The sequence below is a fragment of the Eretmochelys imbricata genome, chromosome 4, assembly GCF_965152235.1.
Source record: "Eretmochelys imbricata isolate rEreImb1 chromosome 4, rEreImb1.hap1, whole genome shotgun sequence".
Taxonomy (NCBI): domain Eukaryota; kingdom Metazoa; phylum Chordata; order Testudines; family Cheloniidae; genus Eretmochelys; species Eretmochelys imbricata.
The window spans coordinates 139507392-139528241 of NC_135575.1; the positions used below are offsets into that span (position 1 = coordinate 139507392).

The 20850-nt window shown below is 42.0% G+C and overlaps 1 protein-coding gene across 2 annotated transcripts in view; it reads left to right on the forward strand.

The window, feature by feature from the left end:
• The window catches only part of ATRN (attractin), a 268648-nt gene that overhangs the window by 214221 nt on the left and 33577 nt on the right, over positions 1-20850 (forward strand). Inside the window, exon 26 of one of the 2 annotated variants that reach the window (XR_013346039.1) lies at positions 2555-2637. Coding sequence is in view for 1 of the 2 variants with exons in the window: in XM_077816039.1 (XP_077672165.1) it covers positions 2555-2633 (79 nt within the window). In the remaining variant the exon portion in view is untranslated. The remainder of the gene's footprint in view (positions 1-2554; positions 2638-20850) is intronic. The other variant, XM_077816039.1, reaches the window with a different exon arrangement.

Genomic DNA, 20850 nt, shown 5'->3' on the forward strand with positions numbered 1-20850 from the left:
CTCAGTTCCACCATTTTTGGTTGGATGCTCCTTTGTTTATTTCTCTTTGCAGGGAGTCCTAGTGAGGGTAGGCCTCTGTGATAAAGTGGATGCTGTGCCCTCCAGAGAGCCTTCAGGGTTCTTTGGGAATGGGAAACTTGTTAAGGAGGAAAAAGCTTACCAAACCATTCAATAAGTGTTGTGGCATTCATGCTGGGGAAGCTAACTGCAGCCTCAGGACAACCTCTGGAGCTCAAAAAGATTGCTATTCCATCATTTACTTGTGCCTGTTCAAGTGTGATGTATGCAAAAATTCAGCTAGTCAAAATCTAACCTTGTTCATGGGAGAAATGCCATTTACGGGTAATGCAGATTCTGTTCTTACACTTCACTAAATATATCAGTAGATTATTTTCTGAAAGAAAGGGGAAACGGAAGCTATAAAATCATAAATCAACAGTTGTATGTGTGCAGTGATGAGATGCCAAAATCTTAACAACAGGTTCCCTCCTCATCCCACGAGGGGGTCGTTGCCCACCCCCGCACCCCCGGGACTCCTGCCCCATCCAACCCCCCCCCGCATTCCTTGACATCCCTCCTCCCGGACCCCTGTCCCATCCACCCCCCTCCCCTGTCTGCCCCCAGAACTGGGCAGGAGGGTCTCGTGGTCCACCGTAGTGGATGCCCACCCCATCCCTAAGAGCCAGAGGCACCTGCCGGGGGGTGAGGTGGGGATTCCCGGAGGTGCTTACCTGGGGCAGCTCCCAGGAAGCATCTGGCAGGTCCCTCTGGCTCCTAGGGGTAGGGGAGCGTAGCTGAGGGGGAGCAGGGGGAGTGCCCCCCCCCCCACTGATCACATCAAAAGTGACGCCTTAGGCGCCGACTCCCTGGGTGCTGCAGGGCTGGAGCACCCACGAGGAAAATTTGGTGGGTGCAGAGCACCCACCGGCAGCTCCCTGTCCCGCACCCGGCCCCAGCTCACCTCACCTCCGTTCCTCCTCCTCCTCCTCCCCTGAACGCACCGCCCCACTCTGCTTCTCCGCCCCGGGCTTCCCGTGAATCAGCTGTTCGGCGGGAAGCCGGGGAGGGCTGAGAAGCAGGCGGCAGCTTCCCGCTCAGGCCGAGGATGGCGGAGGTGAGCTGGGGGGGGGGGAACGGTTCCCCTGTGTGGCCCCCCCCTTCTCCCCATGGGTTACCTGCTGCGGTGCGGACGGCCCTCCTCGCTCCCCCCCGCCCCAGCTCACCTCCTCTCTGCCTCCCTGGGACTGAGTGTGAAGCCTCTGCCTGCTTCTCAGCCTGCCCCAGCTTCCTGCGTGGAGAAGCAGAGCGGGGCAGCGCATTCAGGGGACGAGGCGGAGGCAGAGCGGAGGTGGGCTGGGGCCGGGCAAGGGGTGGGGTGGGGTGGGGAGGGGAGCTGCCGGTGGGTGCTCTGCACTCATCAGATTTTCCCCTGAGGTGCTCCAGGGCTGGAGCACCCATAGCGTCTGCGCCTAAGGTGCCACTTTTGGCTGGTTAAATTTAGAAGCCCTTTTAGAACCGGTTCTCCCTCGCAGGGCAACCAGTTCTAAATGGGCTTCTAAATTTAACAACCGGTTCTAGCAAACCGGTGGGAACCGGCAGGAACCGGCTCCAGCTCACCACTGTATATGTATGCATTTCTTTGTCCTGAGGGCAAGAAATTAATCTAAATGTCTTCCTGGTTTGGGAGTGGGGCATGTTGTTTCTGTACTTGAAAAAATAAATAAAATATATCACAATTAAGCATAGGGCCAATAAGGTGCTATAAAGTAAACTTTTATGTCTGAATTTTTCTTATATAACTGTAGAAAAGTGACTTTCATATGATTTTGCAGTGGACCAAAGTAAAATCAAAATTGAATGCCTCAGATTAAATGTGAGGAAGTGTTTTTGGAAATTCTGCTATATTGGAAAATAGATGTCATCTGAGATGAAAAATGCAAAACAAACGTTTGTTGTTGCAAGAGCTAACAGTTAATGTAAATTGTGCATCTTTCTCTGTTCCTCCCTGTTGAGATTCAATATAGACTAATGAAAGTAAGGTCTGATAATATCTGTAACACTGGGATATGGACTCTTTGGTTATTGGAATTAGTTTTCAAACAAAGTTTAATTTGCTAACGTTAATTTCACTTAAAGCTTGAAAAAATATTAGTTTTGTCCGATGTACATATTGAATACTAAATTATTCCTTTTTTGAGCTAACCTCTCATTTAAAATAAATATTGCTCAAGATTGCTATATGGCATTATCCTTACGATTCACTTTTTGCCTTCTTATTGTCTTAAATTGCTAATAGAATTTCTGGATTCTAATCACAGCTCTGTTGTTTGACTTGCTGTGTGACCGGGGGCAAGTCACTTTAATAACCTTTTTGTGTCTCCTGTTTATCTCTCTGTAAAGTGGACATAGAACCTAATGAGACTTAATGTTTGCAAAGCACTTTGCACTGCTATAGCATTTTTCATCAGAGGACTAGCCTTTATTTTGTTATAGCTTTCAAATGCTGATATATTCTGAATGGAGACAGTAAGTATTTGTGTTTTCTCCTCTACAGTTGTTTCCTGTCTTTGCTCCTGGTAGCTGCCGTGGTTTGGAAGATTAAACAAAGTTGCTGGGCATCACGACGAAGAGAGGCAGGTCAAATGACAGTACTGAATGTTCTCTAAATGACTTTTTACCACTTTTGTGCATCTCTTAGATGTACTTAGACATACATATTTACTTAGACGTACACATCCAGTATTTACCTTCAGTTAAGCATATAGATTTCTGTTTGCAGAGGTATATAATAAAACACATTGATTAGCATTTTGATGAAAAGCTATCCTATGTTGCTATCTTGGTTCTGCAGTTTAAGTCATGCACTAAGTATGGTAGGTGAACATATTGTGTTCCAGAAACTCAGATTCCAGAATTTGTAAGCATAAAAATAGTGTATAGCAGAAATGTTTTTTTTCCAATCAGTTCGGAAATTTGAAAATCAGAAACTTGCTATTATAGCCCGTCTCCTTTGCTGGAGTGCTAAACTACAAGTAGCTCCTGCCTCTGACTGCCTCCGTAGCAGAATGGCTCTAATCTCACTTCAAAGTTGTAGGCCCACATCAGTGGTTTGAGGGAGTATATTATAATTCTAAGTGAGGGGGGAAATAGCTGAGGGTTAAGGATACACTTTTGAAAAAGGCACCCAGGCTACCATAACATTGCTCTTCCTCCCACTTTATGGGGATCCCAGCCAGGCTCCCATGTTCCCTTTCTTGCATGCAGAATATGAAATGTACGTCACAGCACACTGGAAATACACTTTTCATACACGTATATCTCTGATAAACGTGTGATGACTTTTCACCGTACTAACTTTTGCTGTTTTCAGTAAAGTGCTCTAATTTTGCAATCTGGCTAGCACATGTAGACATGCTACCTTTGTCTACTAACACTTGGCTAATTGGCTGCCATGTAGAATCATAAGACCCAGTCCTGTGAGCTACTCCTTCGGTCAGTCAGATCTCTTCACTTTTTTAAATATTTTTTTAATTAAAATTTTTAATTTTTAAAAGTGCAAATATATAGTTATTTCCTCTCAACCTTATGTTATTCCAAAAGTATAAGACTAGGAAAACAAACAATAGATATGACAATGTGGGATGCTACATGCCATATCATGTCTTTGTTTATATGATGGGGTGCCGCTATAATCGGAAAGGACGGGTCTCCACATAAAATGCAGGACTTGGAGTAGGTTAGTCTGAGTTGCATTCCGAACTACTATACGGACTTCCTGTGTGGCCATGTGCAGCCTCTCTGTGCTTCTGTTTCCTTGTCTTTAAATAAGAATAGTCCTACTTCTCTTTTGCAGGGAAGTTACGGCTAAATTCATAAATATCTATAAAGCACTTTTGAACTCAAATGGGAGGTGCTATAGGAGTGCAAAGTATAATTTTGTTCTGGTGAAGTAGTGGGCTAAAGGGAAGAAAGAGGATAGTAGGGTGTTAAGGAATGAGCACAGAATCGTTAGTTAGAGGTTCTGAGTTCTAATCTTGTCTCTGCTGTTTGCCCTTGGTAAGTCATTTCATTTATCTGCTTACGTCTCCATCTGCAACGTGGGGATAATGTGCAGTTATCTCATGGGTGTTTTGAGGATTAGTTTTTACAGTGCTTTGAAAATCTAAAGTTCTGGATAAGTGCTTATTTTCCTGCATATCTTCAAGGATCCACATGTGGTTTGATTTCACTGTAAAGTATGTAAGTAAAGTAGCATTGCTAGATTTGAGAATGCCCATTCTAATTATTTGATACAACAGCCTGCTTCATGATGGTTTTTTCTCCTTCCTCTTCTGTCAAACGTAACATGCTGTTTCTATTACTTGAGATTTGACATTAATGATAATGTCACTTAATATTTTCAAACAAATTAACAGTACACATTAATATAATTTAAATAATTGAAACTTCACCTGCTCTCCGAAGGTAGCTAGATTTAGCACAGATCATCTTTTTCCCCCCCACCCTTCAACTTCTTGGCAAGAAAGAAAGCTAAAGTTCAATGGAAAATTTCCTGTTGACTTCTTGAATAAAATGTTAATCAGGGTTTATAGTGAATGTAGGCTGAGAAATATACCATGTTCCACCTGGAGCTGAGACATTTAATGAGAGCTTAAATGGAAAATGTCACTGGTGTGAAGTTATCCTTTGGGGGTGGGGACATTGTTAAGTCACAAATGGAAGTGAAGGGGTATCTTAGAATTACACTAAGTTTATTATATTCTGTTTACAAATGTGATTACAGTTGATAGACAGCATGTCAGCATTTTCTTTTTCTGAAGGGTCCCTCTCTTCTCTCTTTATTTGACTTCCCTGTATTCAGTGAAACCATAATATAGTCAACTTATCATTTCCATACTCTTAATATTGATAACATGCTCTTGGATCCTCAGGGGAAAGATGCTCTACTAGTTCAAAGTGTGGTTTTTATTGTAGACAGTATATACAATTGTATTGTGTACAGCATGCTACAAGAAAAATGCAGTGCACTGTAGTTCATTGAAACAAATTGGGAATTTAATTCCTTATTATTGTGACAGGATGCTGGGTAACAGCAGCTTAACCAGCACTCTGGTCACTGCAACTCTAATTACTTTAGAGCTGTGTCTAATTGATGGGCTGAGGCGAATGAAGATGCTAGTTAGGCCCTTAGAAGGATCATACAAAAAGCACAGGAAGGGGGGAAAGCAGGAAAAGAGAGGGGGAGACAGATTGCTCTTCCCTGCTTTCTTCAGGCACTTTGGGCTCCCTAGCACTGTAGGCTTAAGGCTGTATCGTGTATAGGGTGGTGGAGAGCAATATTGTAAATAAACTGCCTGAGATGTTTTACCAGCAAAACTGTCTCTGAGCTGTTTGCAGACTTAAGCAGAGGCGGGAGTGAGCAGGCCCCGCCACAATTATATACAGAGTTGTTCCACTGAATCAGAATTCACGAAAAATGGGCTTCATTATAAAACATCATCAGTCTCAGTCCTTGTTGTGGCCTGTATGTCTGTGCCATTGTGTTTTCCTTTTTTTCAACAAATAGTTGTAAAACTTCGGGAAACTCGTTTAAACCCAGCCTGTGGTACAATTTTCAGGCCTTCCTTGTGAAGTCACTTATCAGATATTACATAGTAAGAGGCAGTTGTCTTCAGACTGAGATTAGAATTTAGGTAGAATTCCACCCCGTGATCCTGTTTCCTTTGTTGTGTAGAGTTTGTTTTTAAGTTTTAGACTTTGGGATAGCACCCAAGAACTTTTTTTTGTTGGTTCCAGAGAAAACATCATATCAGGGCTATCTTTTAAAAATGAACCATTAAAATAAAGAAGTAATTAATATCAATTCAGTGTCTCTAGGTCTTTGAATGTACGGTTTCTAATGGGTTTTCACTCAGAATGGTTGTAGGGTTGGTAGTCTGCCATCTTGTTTTAAATTTTTCTGTTCTGTCTCAAGCCATGGCAGTTCTTCTGGTTTCTTGGGAGTAGAGCCACTTCTATGAAAACATTACCCAATCATTGGGTCACAGAGCATGAAAACTTTCAGATGGTAGGATCAGACACTGGCCACTGCTATAAACACACCTCCCCCCCATCTCCTAGCCACTGCAGAGCACCATGATTCTCTGATATGCATCAGATGAAGTGGGAAAGAAGGAATCTGAAGCAATGGTGTTACGAAACTGTCAGATTCAGTTAGAATTTTAACAGAAATATACTATGCTACAGCCGTAATAGAGAAGAGACCTTTCTCTTATGCAGACCCATGCTCAGTGTGTTGCTAAACCTTCAACTGCCAGAAGTTGGGGCTGGATGACAAAGATGGATCATTCAAAATTGCCATTTTATTCACCCCCCTCTGAAGCATCTGGCACTAGCCACTGTCAAAAAACAGGATGCTGACATAGATGGACCATTGGTACCCAGTATGACCACTGCTATGTTCTGATTCCATTTCAGCAGCTAAATTCCATCTTGCAGTGTTTTCCCATATAGCAAATCACTTTCAGTCCCAACTGCGTCACAGCTGAATGACTACTTGCAGAGGATTACCTTCATACAGTCTTTAGGAACACCACTGAATTCAAGACGGAAAACACACTTCAGTATTTGGCACATCATTGGGGCGGGACACTCTAAAAGGCACTGAAAGCTGAGTCACCATCTGCCATTCAGTTCCATACCTGTTGTATCTGGTGAAATGTGCCCAGGAGTATCTAGAGTGGGACTTCTTCTGACAGATTGTCATACCATTTTTTGAAAAGGAAAACCTGCCATAGTCTGGCCAATTCAAGAAACCATCTTTGGCCCCATCAGACTTTGCAGTCTATGGTCCAATGTAAAATCTCCCATTTTTAGGCAAGATAATCCTAGCTGCTTCCTAATACTGCCAGTATTTTAGTCCCTTTACTGTCGGAGTTCTGGCCAGGTCATGGGACAGACAGTGCTGGTGGATGGCCACCTCCAGCCCCAGGATAAGGGAAGGACAGCTATAGTAGTCGTCTGGGATCTCTCTGCAGTATTTCATTTTGAGACCATGGCATGTTACTGTCTCCTCTGAGATGCAGCAGTGATTGGCAGGTGAGTTCTGAAATGGGCCCCGTCTTTCATTTCAGTATGCCTACAGAAACTGGACAGCTCACCTGTGGAGTCACACAAGGATGATTTCCCCCATTCTTTTTAATATGCACATGGACATGTATGAAATTCTAAGATGCTCTGGTCTCATTACCAGCATGATACAGATGATACCCAGCTGTACATCATTTTTACTTCCAGTGCAAATATCGCCCAGACCTAACTAATATCTCTGCCTGGTCAAGGTTCACATTTGGATGAAAAGCATATGGCAGAAGCTGAACCCCAGGGAGGGGGAGGTGAGGAGGAAGCTCTTTGAAGACATAGCAATTACCTCAAACAAATCAGGTGCTGCATGCTGAAAACTTGATTATTTAAGAGAAAATAAATGGCTTGAATCCTTTATAAAGAAGTAATGCCAGGGTACCTAACCTCCAGGCAGCTAGGAGGGACAGCACAGATTTATAGCAAAAACATTTACTGCAGGTTGTAACCAAATGCTTTTGTATCACCTTCTGTTGAGAAAGCACTGTAATGCAAATTCAGAATCTGTTCCAAGATATTCTGAGACATTTGAAGATACAGGAAAAAGCTAGAAAGAATTAAAAATACACAAGGACAGTCTGTCTCTAATCCTCTGTGACCAGCTACACGCACCTGTCAGCACTGACTTGCATCAGCTTCATGAAGCCAAGAGGTGTCTTTGGGATGTGAAAACAGAGTGGAGAAAAAAAATATCCTAGCAAAATAAAGGAGTTTTAAGCATTTGTCAAGAATGTAGTTCTGGCATGACATGAAACATGTTTTGGAGTAAAACTAGGGACTCTGCATGCAGTTACATATCTTTTGTGTTATATAGGGCTCGAAAAAAGAAAATAGAGGGTTGTAAAGTGTGCACTTGTTTTCTCTCCAGTGAGCAACATAACTAAATATTTTTAGACACTTTAAAGAGGGATATGGAAACAGGCTGCTTTTAGGAGGCTTAGAATGAAATGAAACATGGTAGGTTATTAGGTATGTGAAATCGTTTGTCCTTTTATCACATGCCTTTTGGAAAGTGACATGTTAAGATGTATCAAGGTGGTGATAGAGAATACTGCACAAAATATGATAGTGGCATTATAAGTTAATACATCCATCTGTAACTGCGATCTTAAATTCCAGGCCTCAGATTCCATTCCTTATCTTCTTTCGTCTGGCTTCTGCACTCTCCCAACCCCCACTTCCCCAGGGCGCACACTCTCTCCCCACTGTGAAACAGCTCTCGCCAGGGTCTCCAGTGGCCCATTTCCCTGCTAAATGTCAGGGCCAGTATTTCATCCACATCCTTTTTGACCCCTCTGGGTGTCCGTGACACCACCAAACAATACTATTCTTGAAATTGTCATCCTTGGGCTTTCATGATTCCATCCTCTCCTAGTTCTCCCTCTGGTCTTTCAAATCACTTCTTCAAGAGCCATGTACAGTGCAGGATCCTCTTCTCCTGTTCCTCTTTCGATGCAGTTCCTCAGGGCTTTATCCTTGGCCCCTTCCTCTTCTCCATCTACTTCCATCTCTGGGTGATCTTATTCACAAACATGATCTTGACAACTAGCTCTCTGGTCCTGACCTCCCTATTTCTATCACTAACAATGGGTACAATTTTTTCCAAGTTACTTAGGTGCTTCTGAAAATTTTACCCAGTGCCATCAACTCTACCTGAACCTGCTTTGATACAGAAATAAAATCCCTTCTGACCACACACCCCTAGTTGTCACCTACCACCCCACACTGGAAACCATAAGGCATATCATTAAACTACAACCCGTACTCAATGGGGACCCCATCCTGAAAGAAATCTTTCCTGAACATCCTCTTTTGTCCTTCAGACAACCTCCCAACCTCTCCAAGCTCATCATCAGAAGCAAGTTCCCCACAGACCAGAGCACACCATCTCAAAGCAGCACCAGACCCTGCCAGAACAAACAAAAACATAGTACCTCTGGGTGACCACTTTTCACAAAGCTATCACTCTGTATCTGACCTATCAGTCCTCATCCTTAAAGGAAACCTGCACAACACATTCAAAAGATGAGCCTGGGAGCATAAATTCATCTCTTTGCTAGACACTAAAAATCATGGACTGAATAGACACACTGGATTTATGACTTATTACAACAATATATAACCCACTAACAGCCCCTCTCAGCTGCTTCCTTCCCAGCCTCCCTATGACTGGAGGAGTGTTAATGGGCCACTTTGCCTTGAATGGTCCCTTGAAACGTATTAATTACTGATGCCAAACAGTCTGTTCCATCTTGTAGTTAGCTGTGATGCCCTGAGTAAATTTCCTGCACCTGAAGACAAGCTCTGTGTAAGCTCAAAATCTTATCTGTATCACCAGCAGAAGTTGTTCCAGTAAAAGATCTTCTCTCACCTACCTTGTCTCTCTGATAGCCTGGGACCGACACAAGTACAACAGTACTGCATACACTAATTATCCCTATTGCTTAGGTCCATAATCTTGGCTGCATCTTTGACTCAGCCCCCCCTTTTGACCCATGCACCAGGCCATGTCTAATTCTTGCCCCTTCTTCCTCCCCAGGATCTCCAAGACCTGACCTTTTCTCTCTGCCCACATTGCCAAAACTTGTCCAAGCCCTGATCATCTCGAGGCTTGACTGCCACCATTTTCCTCCTCCTCCTCTGATCTTGATGCCTCCTCATATCCATTCAATATGTGGCTGCTAAGGTCATCGTCATTGCTCTGACTACATCATGCAAAATCCCTCTAGTGGCTTCTCCTCTCCCAGTGCACTGAATACAAACCTCTTGTCTTTATTTTCAAAGTCCTCCACCATTGACTCCTCATCATACCTATCAGATCTGTCATCTTTTCAGAAGGTCAGCTTCTGCCTTCTGGGCTTATTTCAACAAGATATGTTTTAATAGTACCAAATGCAAGGTCATGCATCCAGGAAAATGGAATGTAGGTCACATAGGATGTGGGAGTGTATCCTGGAAGTCAGTGTCTCTGAAAGGGACGGGGGTCATGGTGAATAACCAACTACGCAAGCATTCCCCATGCATGGAGATGGCTAAGAGCAAATGAGGTCCTTGGATGTATAAGCAGAGGACTATAGAGTAAAAGTAGGGAGGTAGTGAGCATTAGTGAGACTGTCACTGAAGCATTGTGTGCACTTGGAGTGTCCACACCTTAAAAACGATGTTGACGAATTGGAAAGGATTCAAGAAAGTGCTACAAGAATGACTTATCTGGAAAACCTCCTCTCAATGTGCAGCGGCAGTCAAAAAAGCAAACAATGTTGGGAATCGTTAGGAAAGGGATAAATAGTAAGACAGAAAATATCATTTTGCCTCTGTATAAATCCATGGTACACCTGCATGTTGAATACTGTGTGCCGATGTGGTCATCCCACTCAGAAAAGATGCTTTGGAATTGGAAAAGGTACAGAGGAGGGTAACAAAAATGATTAGGGATATGGAATAGCTTCCATATAAGGAGAGATTAATAAGACTGGGATTTTTCAGCTTGGAAAAGAGACAACTAAGAGGGGATATGATAGAGGTCTGTAAAATCATGACTGGTGTGGAGGAAGTAAATAAGGAAGTGTTAGTAACTGTTTCTCATAACACGAGAACTAGGGTCACCAAATTAAATTAATAGGCAGCAGGTTTAAAACAAACAAAAGAAAGTATTTCTTCACACAATGCACAGTCAACGTTTGGAACTCTTTGCGAGATGATGTTGTAAGGCCAAGACTATAACAGGTTCAAAAAAAGAACTAGATAAGTTCATGGAGGATAGATCCATCAATGGCTATCAGCCAGGATGGGCAAGGATGGTGTCCCTAGCCTCTGTTTGCCAGAAGCTGGGAATAGGTGACGGGATGGATCACTTGATGATTACCTGTTTTCTTCGTTCCCTCTGAAGCACCTGGCATTGGCCACTGTCGGAAGAAAGAATATTGGGCTAGGTGGACCACCAGTCTGACCCAGTATAGCCGTTCTTATGTAAAACCTGCCTGACCGAGTACCTACCTGATCTGATACTATAGTGCTCTTCAGTCCAGCAGACAAAGATAACAAGCTCCAGGGGCTGGAACCTGAAGCTAGACAAATTCAGGCTAGAAATAAAGTGCAAATTTTTAGCAATGAGATAATTAAACATTGAAACAATTTATCTGGGGTCAGGATGTGGTGAATTCTCGATCACTTGAAAACTTAAATGAAGTTTTATTTGGCTGTCAGATATGCTCTAACTCAACCACAAGTTACGTGCTTGATGCAGGGATCACTTGGTGTAATTCTGTGATGTGTTGCTATGCAGATCAGACTAGATATCATAATATTCCTTGTGGCCTTGAAATCTATGAATGGGAGCCATCCTGGTTGTAGCTCTTAAGCTCCACCACAATATAAATGTTAAATAATCTTCACCGTGGATACTGTATTTGCTTTTTGGTCACCATCTTAAGAAAAGTGCAGAAGAAATGAGAGAGGCTGTAGAGGGAAGACCAGCAAAAATTTATTAACGTATAGAGAGATTCGGGAATAGATTCAAGGCTAGTTGCATGTGCCACAGTTGAACTTGCAGGTGTCCAGTTATGGCTGACAATGTATACGTGTAAGTTTCTGATTTGTATGCACCATAGTGGCAATTGAAAGAATACATCAGACATGCAATTGTACATACTTCTTTATACCTGCAGTTTTGATGTACTAATAAAGAAGCGGCTTCTGATATATACTGGAAGAGAGCTGCAGCCCAATGGTTCAGGCTGTGGTGAGAGTTTAACCCTAGCAGGAGTACTACTTCTTTTTTTCATTCAGCCTGTTGCGTTTTCAGAGGAACAGATCTTTCGCTATGACAACGGGAGTCAGTAGTACAAGTGTCTAATTTGACCATTTGGAAAATGAGTGACAGATGTACAGTCTTCCATTATTATGCTAAAAGCTCTATAGTCAATCAAAGGTGCTGCCTTGTCATTGTATCTCTTGTATTTTATATGTACCATGCACCTCTCTTCCGTCTTAAAAATGACGTCTTAGTTGGCTTATTAAAGGTCAGCTTTTGTGTCCTCTCCTATTGGGCATGATTATGATAAATAACTTCTTTAATCCAGGACTGATTAAGTAAAGAGGCACTGTCATTTCAGCATGAGACAAATTCCCAGCAGCTTTACTTGCTAGGTTTGTTATAATTTGAAGTGTGGAAATGCCTGGTGAGAAGCATTTGGACATTAATTCCCTCCTCTTCTCTTTTTTAACACAGGCTGCAAAGTCAGTTACAAAACTAATTAGCTAACATTAATACAAACACCGCTCCAGGGAATTAAATCTTAATTTTCAGTGATGATGAAAGTGTCTAAGAAAATTTATTTGTTGACATGCATAGTACCTAACACAATTGTAGCCAAATGCTGCTGTTCACTTATTTCTGATAGAACAGAGATCCTCTCTGTGGGGTAGTTATATTTTATGTATCTATGCATTTATCTGTATCCTATTTACAGAATTAAAATTCAAAGAGTGACTGTCAGTAGCCTGGAAACTCTAATTCTGTCACATGGTATCAAACGATAACTGTGGAGCAGGTTTTAAAGACACCGTGGGACACCTTTTTCAGAGTTGGGCATGCACCACAGAACACGTACATTGGTGCATGCCTGACTAATGTAAGGTAATATCTGATGTGTGTGCACAAAAATAGGTATTTGTGTATGCACAGAAACAGATGCCAGATTAACCGTATGCATTCAAACTTTGAATCAAACCCCAATGTCTGAATTGTAGTTACACATCTTATATTTCTTAGAGCCTAAAATATATGCATGCAATTGTGTGTGCATTCAAATCAGTCATGGGTTGGCTGGTCTTTTAAGGCAAATTGGGGCCCAGCCTCACCTCTAATGGCTCAGATAGCTCTGAGCTAAAACTGGTTGGCTAGGGAACAGGTGATTATAAAAGTAAGCATGTAGCCCAGTTGGGGTAAGAGCTTCAGGGAGCAGGACTACTCCTGCAGGAGATCTTTGGGAAAGGTGGAGAGCCACAGCATGCAGATTGGGTCCTGTAATAAGCCCTGGACCAGGGTGACTCCTGTGTGACCTGCCTGCTGTGTGTTTGTGTGCCTCTCCTCAAAGCTGCCAGCTGAGTTTGGAGACTGAGCAAAAGGTGGCCCAGGAGGGCTGTAGTGGACCCCAGGAGCAGGGTGGGAGACTTGTTGGACTTGATGCCCCAGAAGAGGGTGGACTTTGAGGCCTTAGCTGGAAGGCCAAATCACTTGAGCCAACATCTGCCAAATGCCCCGTACCAGTAAGAATCCACACAGGCCATTTATTTTTTGGTTTTAGATCTTAGATTAAATTACCCCTGTTCTACATTGCGCTAGGCTTTGAGGAAAGGTCAGAGAGATTTGAATATTTTTCACCTGGGCATCCTACTTGGTTTGGTGGTGCTAGAATTGAAGGTATTTATCAAAGATTAGTCAGTGAGAAGGAGATATTTTCATTCTGCATCAGTCTTTCCCTCAGTCTTGCCCTAGGAAAAGACTGACTTTTCTAAGAAATGAGGGGGACTGAGTTTGTGCTTGCTGGACAGCACATTTCTGCTCAAATATACTAAATTTAGTGTGTTGTGTGATAGGAAGATAGGAACTGTCCACTTAAGATAGGGTCAGCAGTTTGGTGCTGCTTGCACAATCTGAAATCTCATCATCTTTTTTTCTTAAAGTGTTCAATAACAGACCACAGGTCGGGTCCGTTTTGATGCTACTGTCTACTTGAGAATTTTAATCAGGAGAAACTGGGTTTCAGCATTTCACACAGAGTGAAACTTCCTTTGAAGCCTGTGTGTAACTGTAACTATTTATTGCATTCCCTCCACTGGGTAGATTTGCACCATTGTTGCATATTTTAAAATTACAAAGAGCTACAGAGCTGATGAGGCAAATTTCTTTAAGCTGCTGGTCTCCATCGAGTGCTCCAGGGCAGCCTTGTACAGAGGGCCATGAAACAGGAGAGAAACAACAAGGATGCCTGAGAGAAATGACTGCTGTTTTGCGTGGCAAGATGAACTAAATGCAAAAATCTAATTTCACTTGAAGAGAATGTAGTGTGTGCACATGGGTATCGGACATCATTGTAAAACAGAGCTCCACCCAGAGCAGAGTGACACTGAAAAACCGCAATAAAGAATAATCTGGTGAGTTAACAGAATTCACCTCAAAGCTGATGAAGATCAACATCCCTGCAGACAGAAGATCTAGAATTAGTTGAGAGTTAAAAATGTTGAGTGTAAGGAATTGCTAATGAGAGAGCTTGAGGACTTGCCTGGGTTTATGTATGAATAAATTCTCAAGCTCCTGGAATTGAATATTAAAAAGAAACCATTCTGTAGTGGAAAGGAGGTATAGAGCTTCCACGCAGAAAATGCAAAAGGGGCAGACAAGAAGGGTAGCAAAAGAAGCAAGTTTCTTATACTAGGAATGTGGCAAGGACTCATAAGGCTGACTAAGCTGCTGGAGAGGTCATTTTCAAGGTAGATAAAACCTTGTTTTCTGCAGCCCAGAGTCTCCCACAATTTTGATATGTATGGGCTATTCCTCTCCTGACTGCAGTTTCCAGAGGATGTTCAACGCTTCAGCACAGCCTGTCTCCTGCTTGCTGACAGATCTTCTGCCTCTGCAGCAGCAAAATGGCGGTTTGCTTCACTCCTGTCCTTTTCTTTTAGATACGTTATTTCTAGCTGTTTTCTGAGCACTTAAAGGGTTTTTTTTTTTGGTTTTCAAGCCTTCTCTTGGTCCGAGATCTGAGCACTGTGGTGGTCAGAGCCACCTGGCGCCTCCCTGCTGAGCTCCGCTTTCCAGAGCAGTGGGCTGAATCCAAAAGGTGCTCTGTATATAAGGCAGCATTCCCAGGCATGGAAGAAGGTAAAAAATGCCCAGCCTGCACCCAGCCAGCCAACCCTATCTTTGCTAAGGCACAGGGCTCCGAGTCGGATAGGCATGTTGTGGCCCCAACTCTCCAAGAAGCCATGATTCCACCACAGGGAAACTTGACCAGGAGACTGAGCAGAATAGGAAGAGGCTCTGAGGATGCATACTTCATCTAGCCGACCTGGAGTAGGTCCTGGCGTAACAAAATAAGACCCTTTCTGGGCTACTGGTTCCCCGCGCCCCCTCCCCCAGCTCCCAAGTTATAAATTGCGTCCCAGAATCCCTGGGAAAAGAAGCAGGGTACCTACACAGCTCTTTTCCTCCCTCAGAGAATTGGGGGGTTCTTATGATACTTTGAGGTAAGTCCTGAAAAACCCAGACTCTGTGTCCCAAAAAGGCAAAGGCAAGCGTGTCCTTCACAAAACAGCAATTAGTGTAGTTAATAAATAAGTGAGGTGAAGGCCAGGAGATAAAACCGCCTTCTCCTTTGCCTTCTGCCCCCAAGGAAGCATTTGCTGGGGTTTGTCTCTATCATCAGTCTCTCTCGCAGTCTCTTTCTCTGAGCAGGGAACGTGCTCAGTAGCCCTTCCTCACCCTGCAATATGTCTGGCCAAGCAGAGAAGCCTGTACGTGCCTCAGATTGCAGCCTCATGGAAACTGTGCCTGTCTGGCTTTCAGCCCAAGGACCCTAACTCTGCCAGCGAAAGGGGCTCAGATTTGAGGCAGCAGAAGAATGGGAGTTGTGCCTTCTGATCATCAGCCATAAACCCTTTCACTGCCAAGAAAAGGGGCTCACTCTGAAAGGCAGAAAAGGGTCTCTCTCTCTTCACCCCAAACTGCCTCCACATTAAAAGCTTGAGTATTTCAGGCAGCCTGTGACCAGAGGCATACGAGGATTCCACTCCCCATGAAGCAGCACTGTCCTGGGATTACAGAGGGAAAAATTATAAATCCCTTCCCAAATTCAAAATTATCCTGATTTCCTAAGTAAAAGCTCCAGGTGGTACCAAGTTGCTCCTACAGCATTTACTTGGCTGCTAGCCAGCCTGGGGGAACGGGCAAGGCAGCCTGTCAGGCTCCTGGGGACAGCAAACAAGCTACTTTCACAATTGAGATATAAGTACCAGGAGCCCATCTCTGTTGTGTGGTCCCCAGATGAGTATCAGTAGTGTACAACCTCCCCCTGGGATTAGCCAGGGAAAGAAGTACCACACATGCAAAAAAATAAATAAATAAAATAATAACAAAGAAAAAAAGAACCACCACCAAAAGAACACAACACAGAAATAAGCCAGCCAACCTACAGAACTTTTCCAAGACAGAATGTCAGTCAACGGCCCGCAAGGAATTTATTAATAAAATATCTTTCCTTTCAAGCATTTGTCATCAGACGTCACTAGTGTGGTGCTCTGCTCTATCCAATGTCGATAACAGTCAGCTGCGTCCGTGTGTTTCCTCTGTGTGCTGCCCCGGCTCTGCGCAGATAGCTGCCACAGCAGACCTTATTTTACCATCCATACACTCATGCCCCTGTCCTTTTAGTCTGCATAGTCCCTTGTATGACTGATAGACAGATTTTATTATCCAATTTTTTTATTTTTTTTACTCCCTTATGGTGGGCCTGGGAATATTAGGCCCGGGACCATGACTGAGGAATGTAGTAGTATGCTTGAGCCTTAGAGGCACTCCTAAATAATTAATATATTCAAATAATATGGATATGGCGTATATATTTGTAGCGTATATGGGTATATATGCATGTGTACATATGACACCACCTTATATACAAGCATAACCATGTTTTTCCAATCTGGTGATTTGTACTCTGGCCCTTTTACTTTTGTGTCACAGATACAAACACACTCCTATTAGGGCAATTGCCCTAATATCATCTGTATCATCATTAGTAGTAGACTGAGTGTTTTGAAATACTGAGGTAGGCATTGTTATAGTGTGTTCCACAGTATTATGTATATGAGAAGTAAAACAGAAATTTGGAGTAGTGACAATACAAATGAGGCCTTTATTTATGAATGTCTTAGAATCATAGAATATCAGGGTTGGAAGGGACCTCAGGAGATCATCTAGTCCAACCCACTGCTCAAAGCAGGACCAATCCCCAATTTTTGCCCCCGATCCCTAAATGGCCCCCTCAAGGATTGAACTCACAACCCTGGGTTTAGCAGGCCAATGCTCAAACCACTGAGCTATCCCTCCCCCCTTGCTATACTTCCCCCCTCTTGTAATTAGTTACTACACAGTACTGCCCATTTATGTTATAGGTTACCCTTACTGCTGGTCATCACCTCTTGTAAGCTTTGCTGGGCAGGAAACAGATACTGCTAGCTTCTCTGTTCCATGGATTGCATTGCTCTGTGATACACCAGTAGTTGATGTAGATCCAGTTGTTTTTATGGATGTTGTTTTTCAGAATGGACAGTAACCAATTTCTCAAGTATTGCTGTGTCAGGATTTAGTAGTGGTACCCAGCCACGGAACAGAATTGTTTTGAATAACATGTGTCTCTGTTAGGATGCAGTATTAATGACCCCAAATTGTGACCAGTACTAAAAGGGAATTTATATACCTAATTTGTAGTTACCATATAACAATTTTTTTTAAACTACTTTGTTTCTCTTTGCCTTCATGTTGTTTGCTGCCAGTCATTTGTTGATTTTTACCTGTGTGTTGGTTAAACAGTTTAGCAAGGTTATTCACGTTGTAAATGTTGTACAGCAATGATACAGTAGTACAGCGATAATGCAGTTGTTTTTACACAATAAGCAAGCTGAAATTAATTGACAGTTTATCCTGGTCCAGCTAATGATTATTAACTTAATTATCCATATATGGTAGACAGAGTGTATTTGACCAGTCTCCTATTTATAAAGCACTTCATTTTTCTTTTCTCGATGCTTGGGGGGTTTCTTCACTGTATACTGATATTTTCAGGTGTCTTCAGGGTGTGATATTTTCTGGTGTCTTTGGTCTGTGGGATGCAACTTAAACAACTTTTGTTAGTTAACATAGTAAAGATTTTTGTTTCTTTTTCCTTTTTTGTTTTTGTTTTCAGTCATCCAGACTTAATACAAAGTTTAACTTAGTTTGTTTACAATGTAATAGGGACCAAGTCTTTTATAACTCAAGCTATACTTTGCAATTGTTGTATAGACATTTATTTTCATTTGAGGTGCATTACTAATATTTTATACTGAATGTAGTGCTTAACTGCTAAAATAAATGCTCACAATCTTCTGTGAGAAGGTGTATTGCCTTTTTCTCCCTGCTGAACATTCTGTGTTAGCAAAAGAGTCAATAACATAATTTTTACCATGCTTTTTAGAGTTAATTTGCTTGTGATACAAAACAGCAGATTGGAAAAACATGGTTATGCTTGTATATAAGGTGGTGTGTCATATGTACACATACATACACTGTTTAGAAGCACAAACTTTAACAACCGCTGCTTCCCATTAACATAACATAACAAAAGAAAAGCGTATAAAATTAAACCAAAATAAATTTTAAATACAGGTCCATGCAAATACTTTGAGGGTATTAAACTTTCATGATGCTTTGTTGTGTTTGGGAGCCAAAGGTGGAAACCTGTTGAAAACGTGGAAACCTGTTGAAATCGTTTGGTTAGCTTTATGAGTAAATTGTTATTTTTAAACATTTTTGCTATCTCATTCTTATAACTATATTTAAAAGTGCAAACAAGTTTATAAAAACCCAAACAAGAAATTGACGTTTTGGTAATATTCTCTTTACCTTAATGTTGAGGTTTCCCCTTAAATTTTTTCTTTGAATAACAAATTAAAAAAGAAAACAAAACAGTGATTAATAAAAGAGAATTCTTTTTGTTTGCAATTGCATTATTTGTTGAGGCAGAACTATATGTACATATATTTATAACTGAGACCTTGTTGAACTTGGGGAAAAAAATGACATTATGATGGTTATACCCCAACCATAATATTAAAATGGTGTGGTACCACTTTATATATATAACTTTACAAAGTAAGGCAAACAAAAAATAAAAAGGGTTAAACATTTGAATAATCAAATTATTGCCTTATTTAAAACTTTTAACAAAAATTGATAAAGAATATATTAATATATGCCAAATCGATTGTATTAATTGGTAACAAAGAATTTTGCATTACTTTATATTTAACATTATTTTAAAACTCTGCTATATGGAGATAAGAAAAGCCCATGTTTCAAATATTAGTGAGTGGTTAGGATTAGAAGCAGAGTGTGCATTTCTGTTGTTTGGCAACCATATCTTCAAGAAAGTTAGGAATAATTCCAGCTTTTGCATTCCTGAAGGGTTAAAATAATTAATTTACTGGATTTATTTAAAGTAAAGTTTTTACCTTGTTTTCTTTTTGTTTCTTGTTTTGTACTGTTTTCAGTTGCTTTATCTTTTGGAGGTTTCTGTAAAAACTATAACTTTTAGCACAGAGAAAGAGTCCAAGTGAGGAGAGGCAGGGGAAAGGTGAAGAGCTACCTAGGGTAAGGGGACTGTTTCCCCCTTACTAACATTCAGTGGGGATGTTTTAGTTGCTAGCTCCCAGTACTAAAAGCTAGAACAGAACAGAGAGAAGCCTTAGCACTGGCTAAGGCGGTAATAGACCAACAGGCAGCAGAAGCTAAGAAACCCCCTACTATTTATGTCCCACGGGATCAGAAGGTCACAGAGTTTGGTGGCTTCCTGACAAGATCAGGAGACATTACGGTATAGGAGTGGGTCAAGTCTGTGAAGGCGGCCCTGCGTGTGCTAAGAGTACTTGAAGAAGATTGTGTAGACTTTGTAGAGGAGCACCTCAAGGGCCAGGCCAAGGCCACAGTAAAGTTCATGGCAGTGGCAGACAAAAAAGATGTGGAAAAGGTATTTGAACTCCTCCTAGAAGTGTATGGAGACAAGGTACCTATTGGAACCCGACTAAAGGAGTTCTTTGAGAGAAAGCAGGAGCCTAGTGAAACTGTCCAGGCATATGTGTATGACCTCCAGGAGAGAATGAGCAAAGTGGAGCGGCGAGACTCTCAACGAGTTCCAGACCCAGATATGGTTCTGAAAGAGCAGTTAGTGCTGGGGCTCCAGGATGATTCCCTCCGCCACAAAATGAAAAGGAGGTTTAAGGAAGAGCCCAGTAAGAAGTTCCATGAACTCATGCAGGCTGCCATTATGTGGTCAGAAGAAGAGGAAGTTCCTGTGACAGAGACAGCCAAGCCTAACCCCCTGTCATAAATATAAAGGGAGGGTAAACCCCTTTGAAATCCCTCCTGGCCAGGGGAAAGCTCCTCTCACCTGTAAAGGGTTAAGAAGCTAAAGGTAACCTCGCTGGCACCTGACCAAAATGACCAATGAGGAGACAAGATACTTTCAAAAGCTGGGAGGAGGGAGAGAAACAAAGGGTCTGTGTCTGTCTGTATGCTGCTTTTGCCAGGGACAGAACAGGAATGGAGTCTTAGAACTTTTAGTAAGTAATCTAGCTAGGTATGTGTTAGATTATGATTTCTTTAAATGGCTGAGAAAAGAATTGTGCTGAATAGAATAACTATTTCTGTCTGTGTATCTTTTTTGTAACTTAAGGTTTTGCCTAGAGGGGTTCTCTATGTTTTTGAATCTAATTACCCTGTAAGATATCTACCATCCTGATTTTACAGGGGGGATTTCTTCATTTCTATTTACTTCTATTTTCTATTAAAAGTCTTCTTGTAAAAAACTGAATGTTTTTTCATTGTTCTCAGATCCAAGGGTTTGGGTCTGTGGTCACCTATGCAAATTGGTGAGGCTTTTTATCCAACATTTC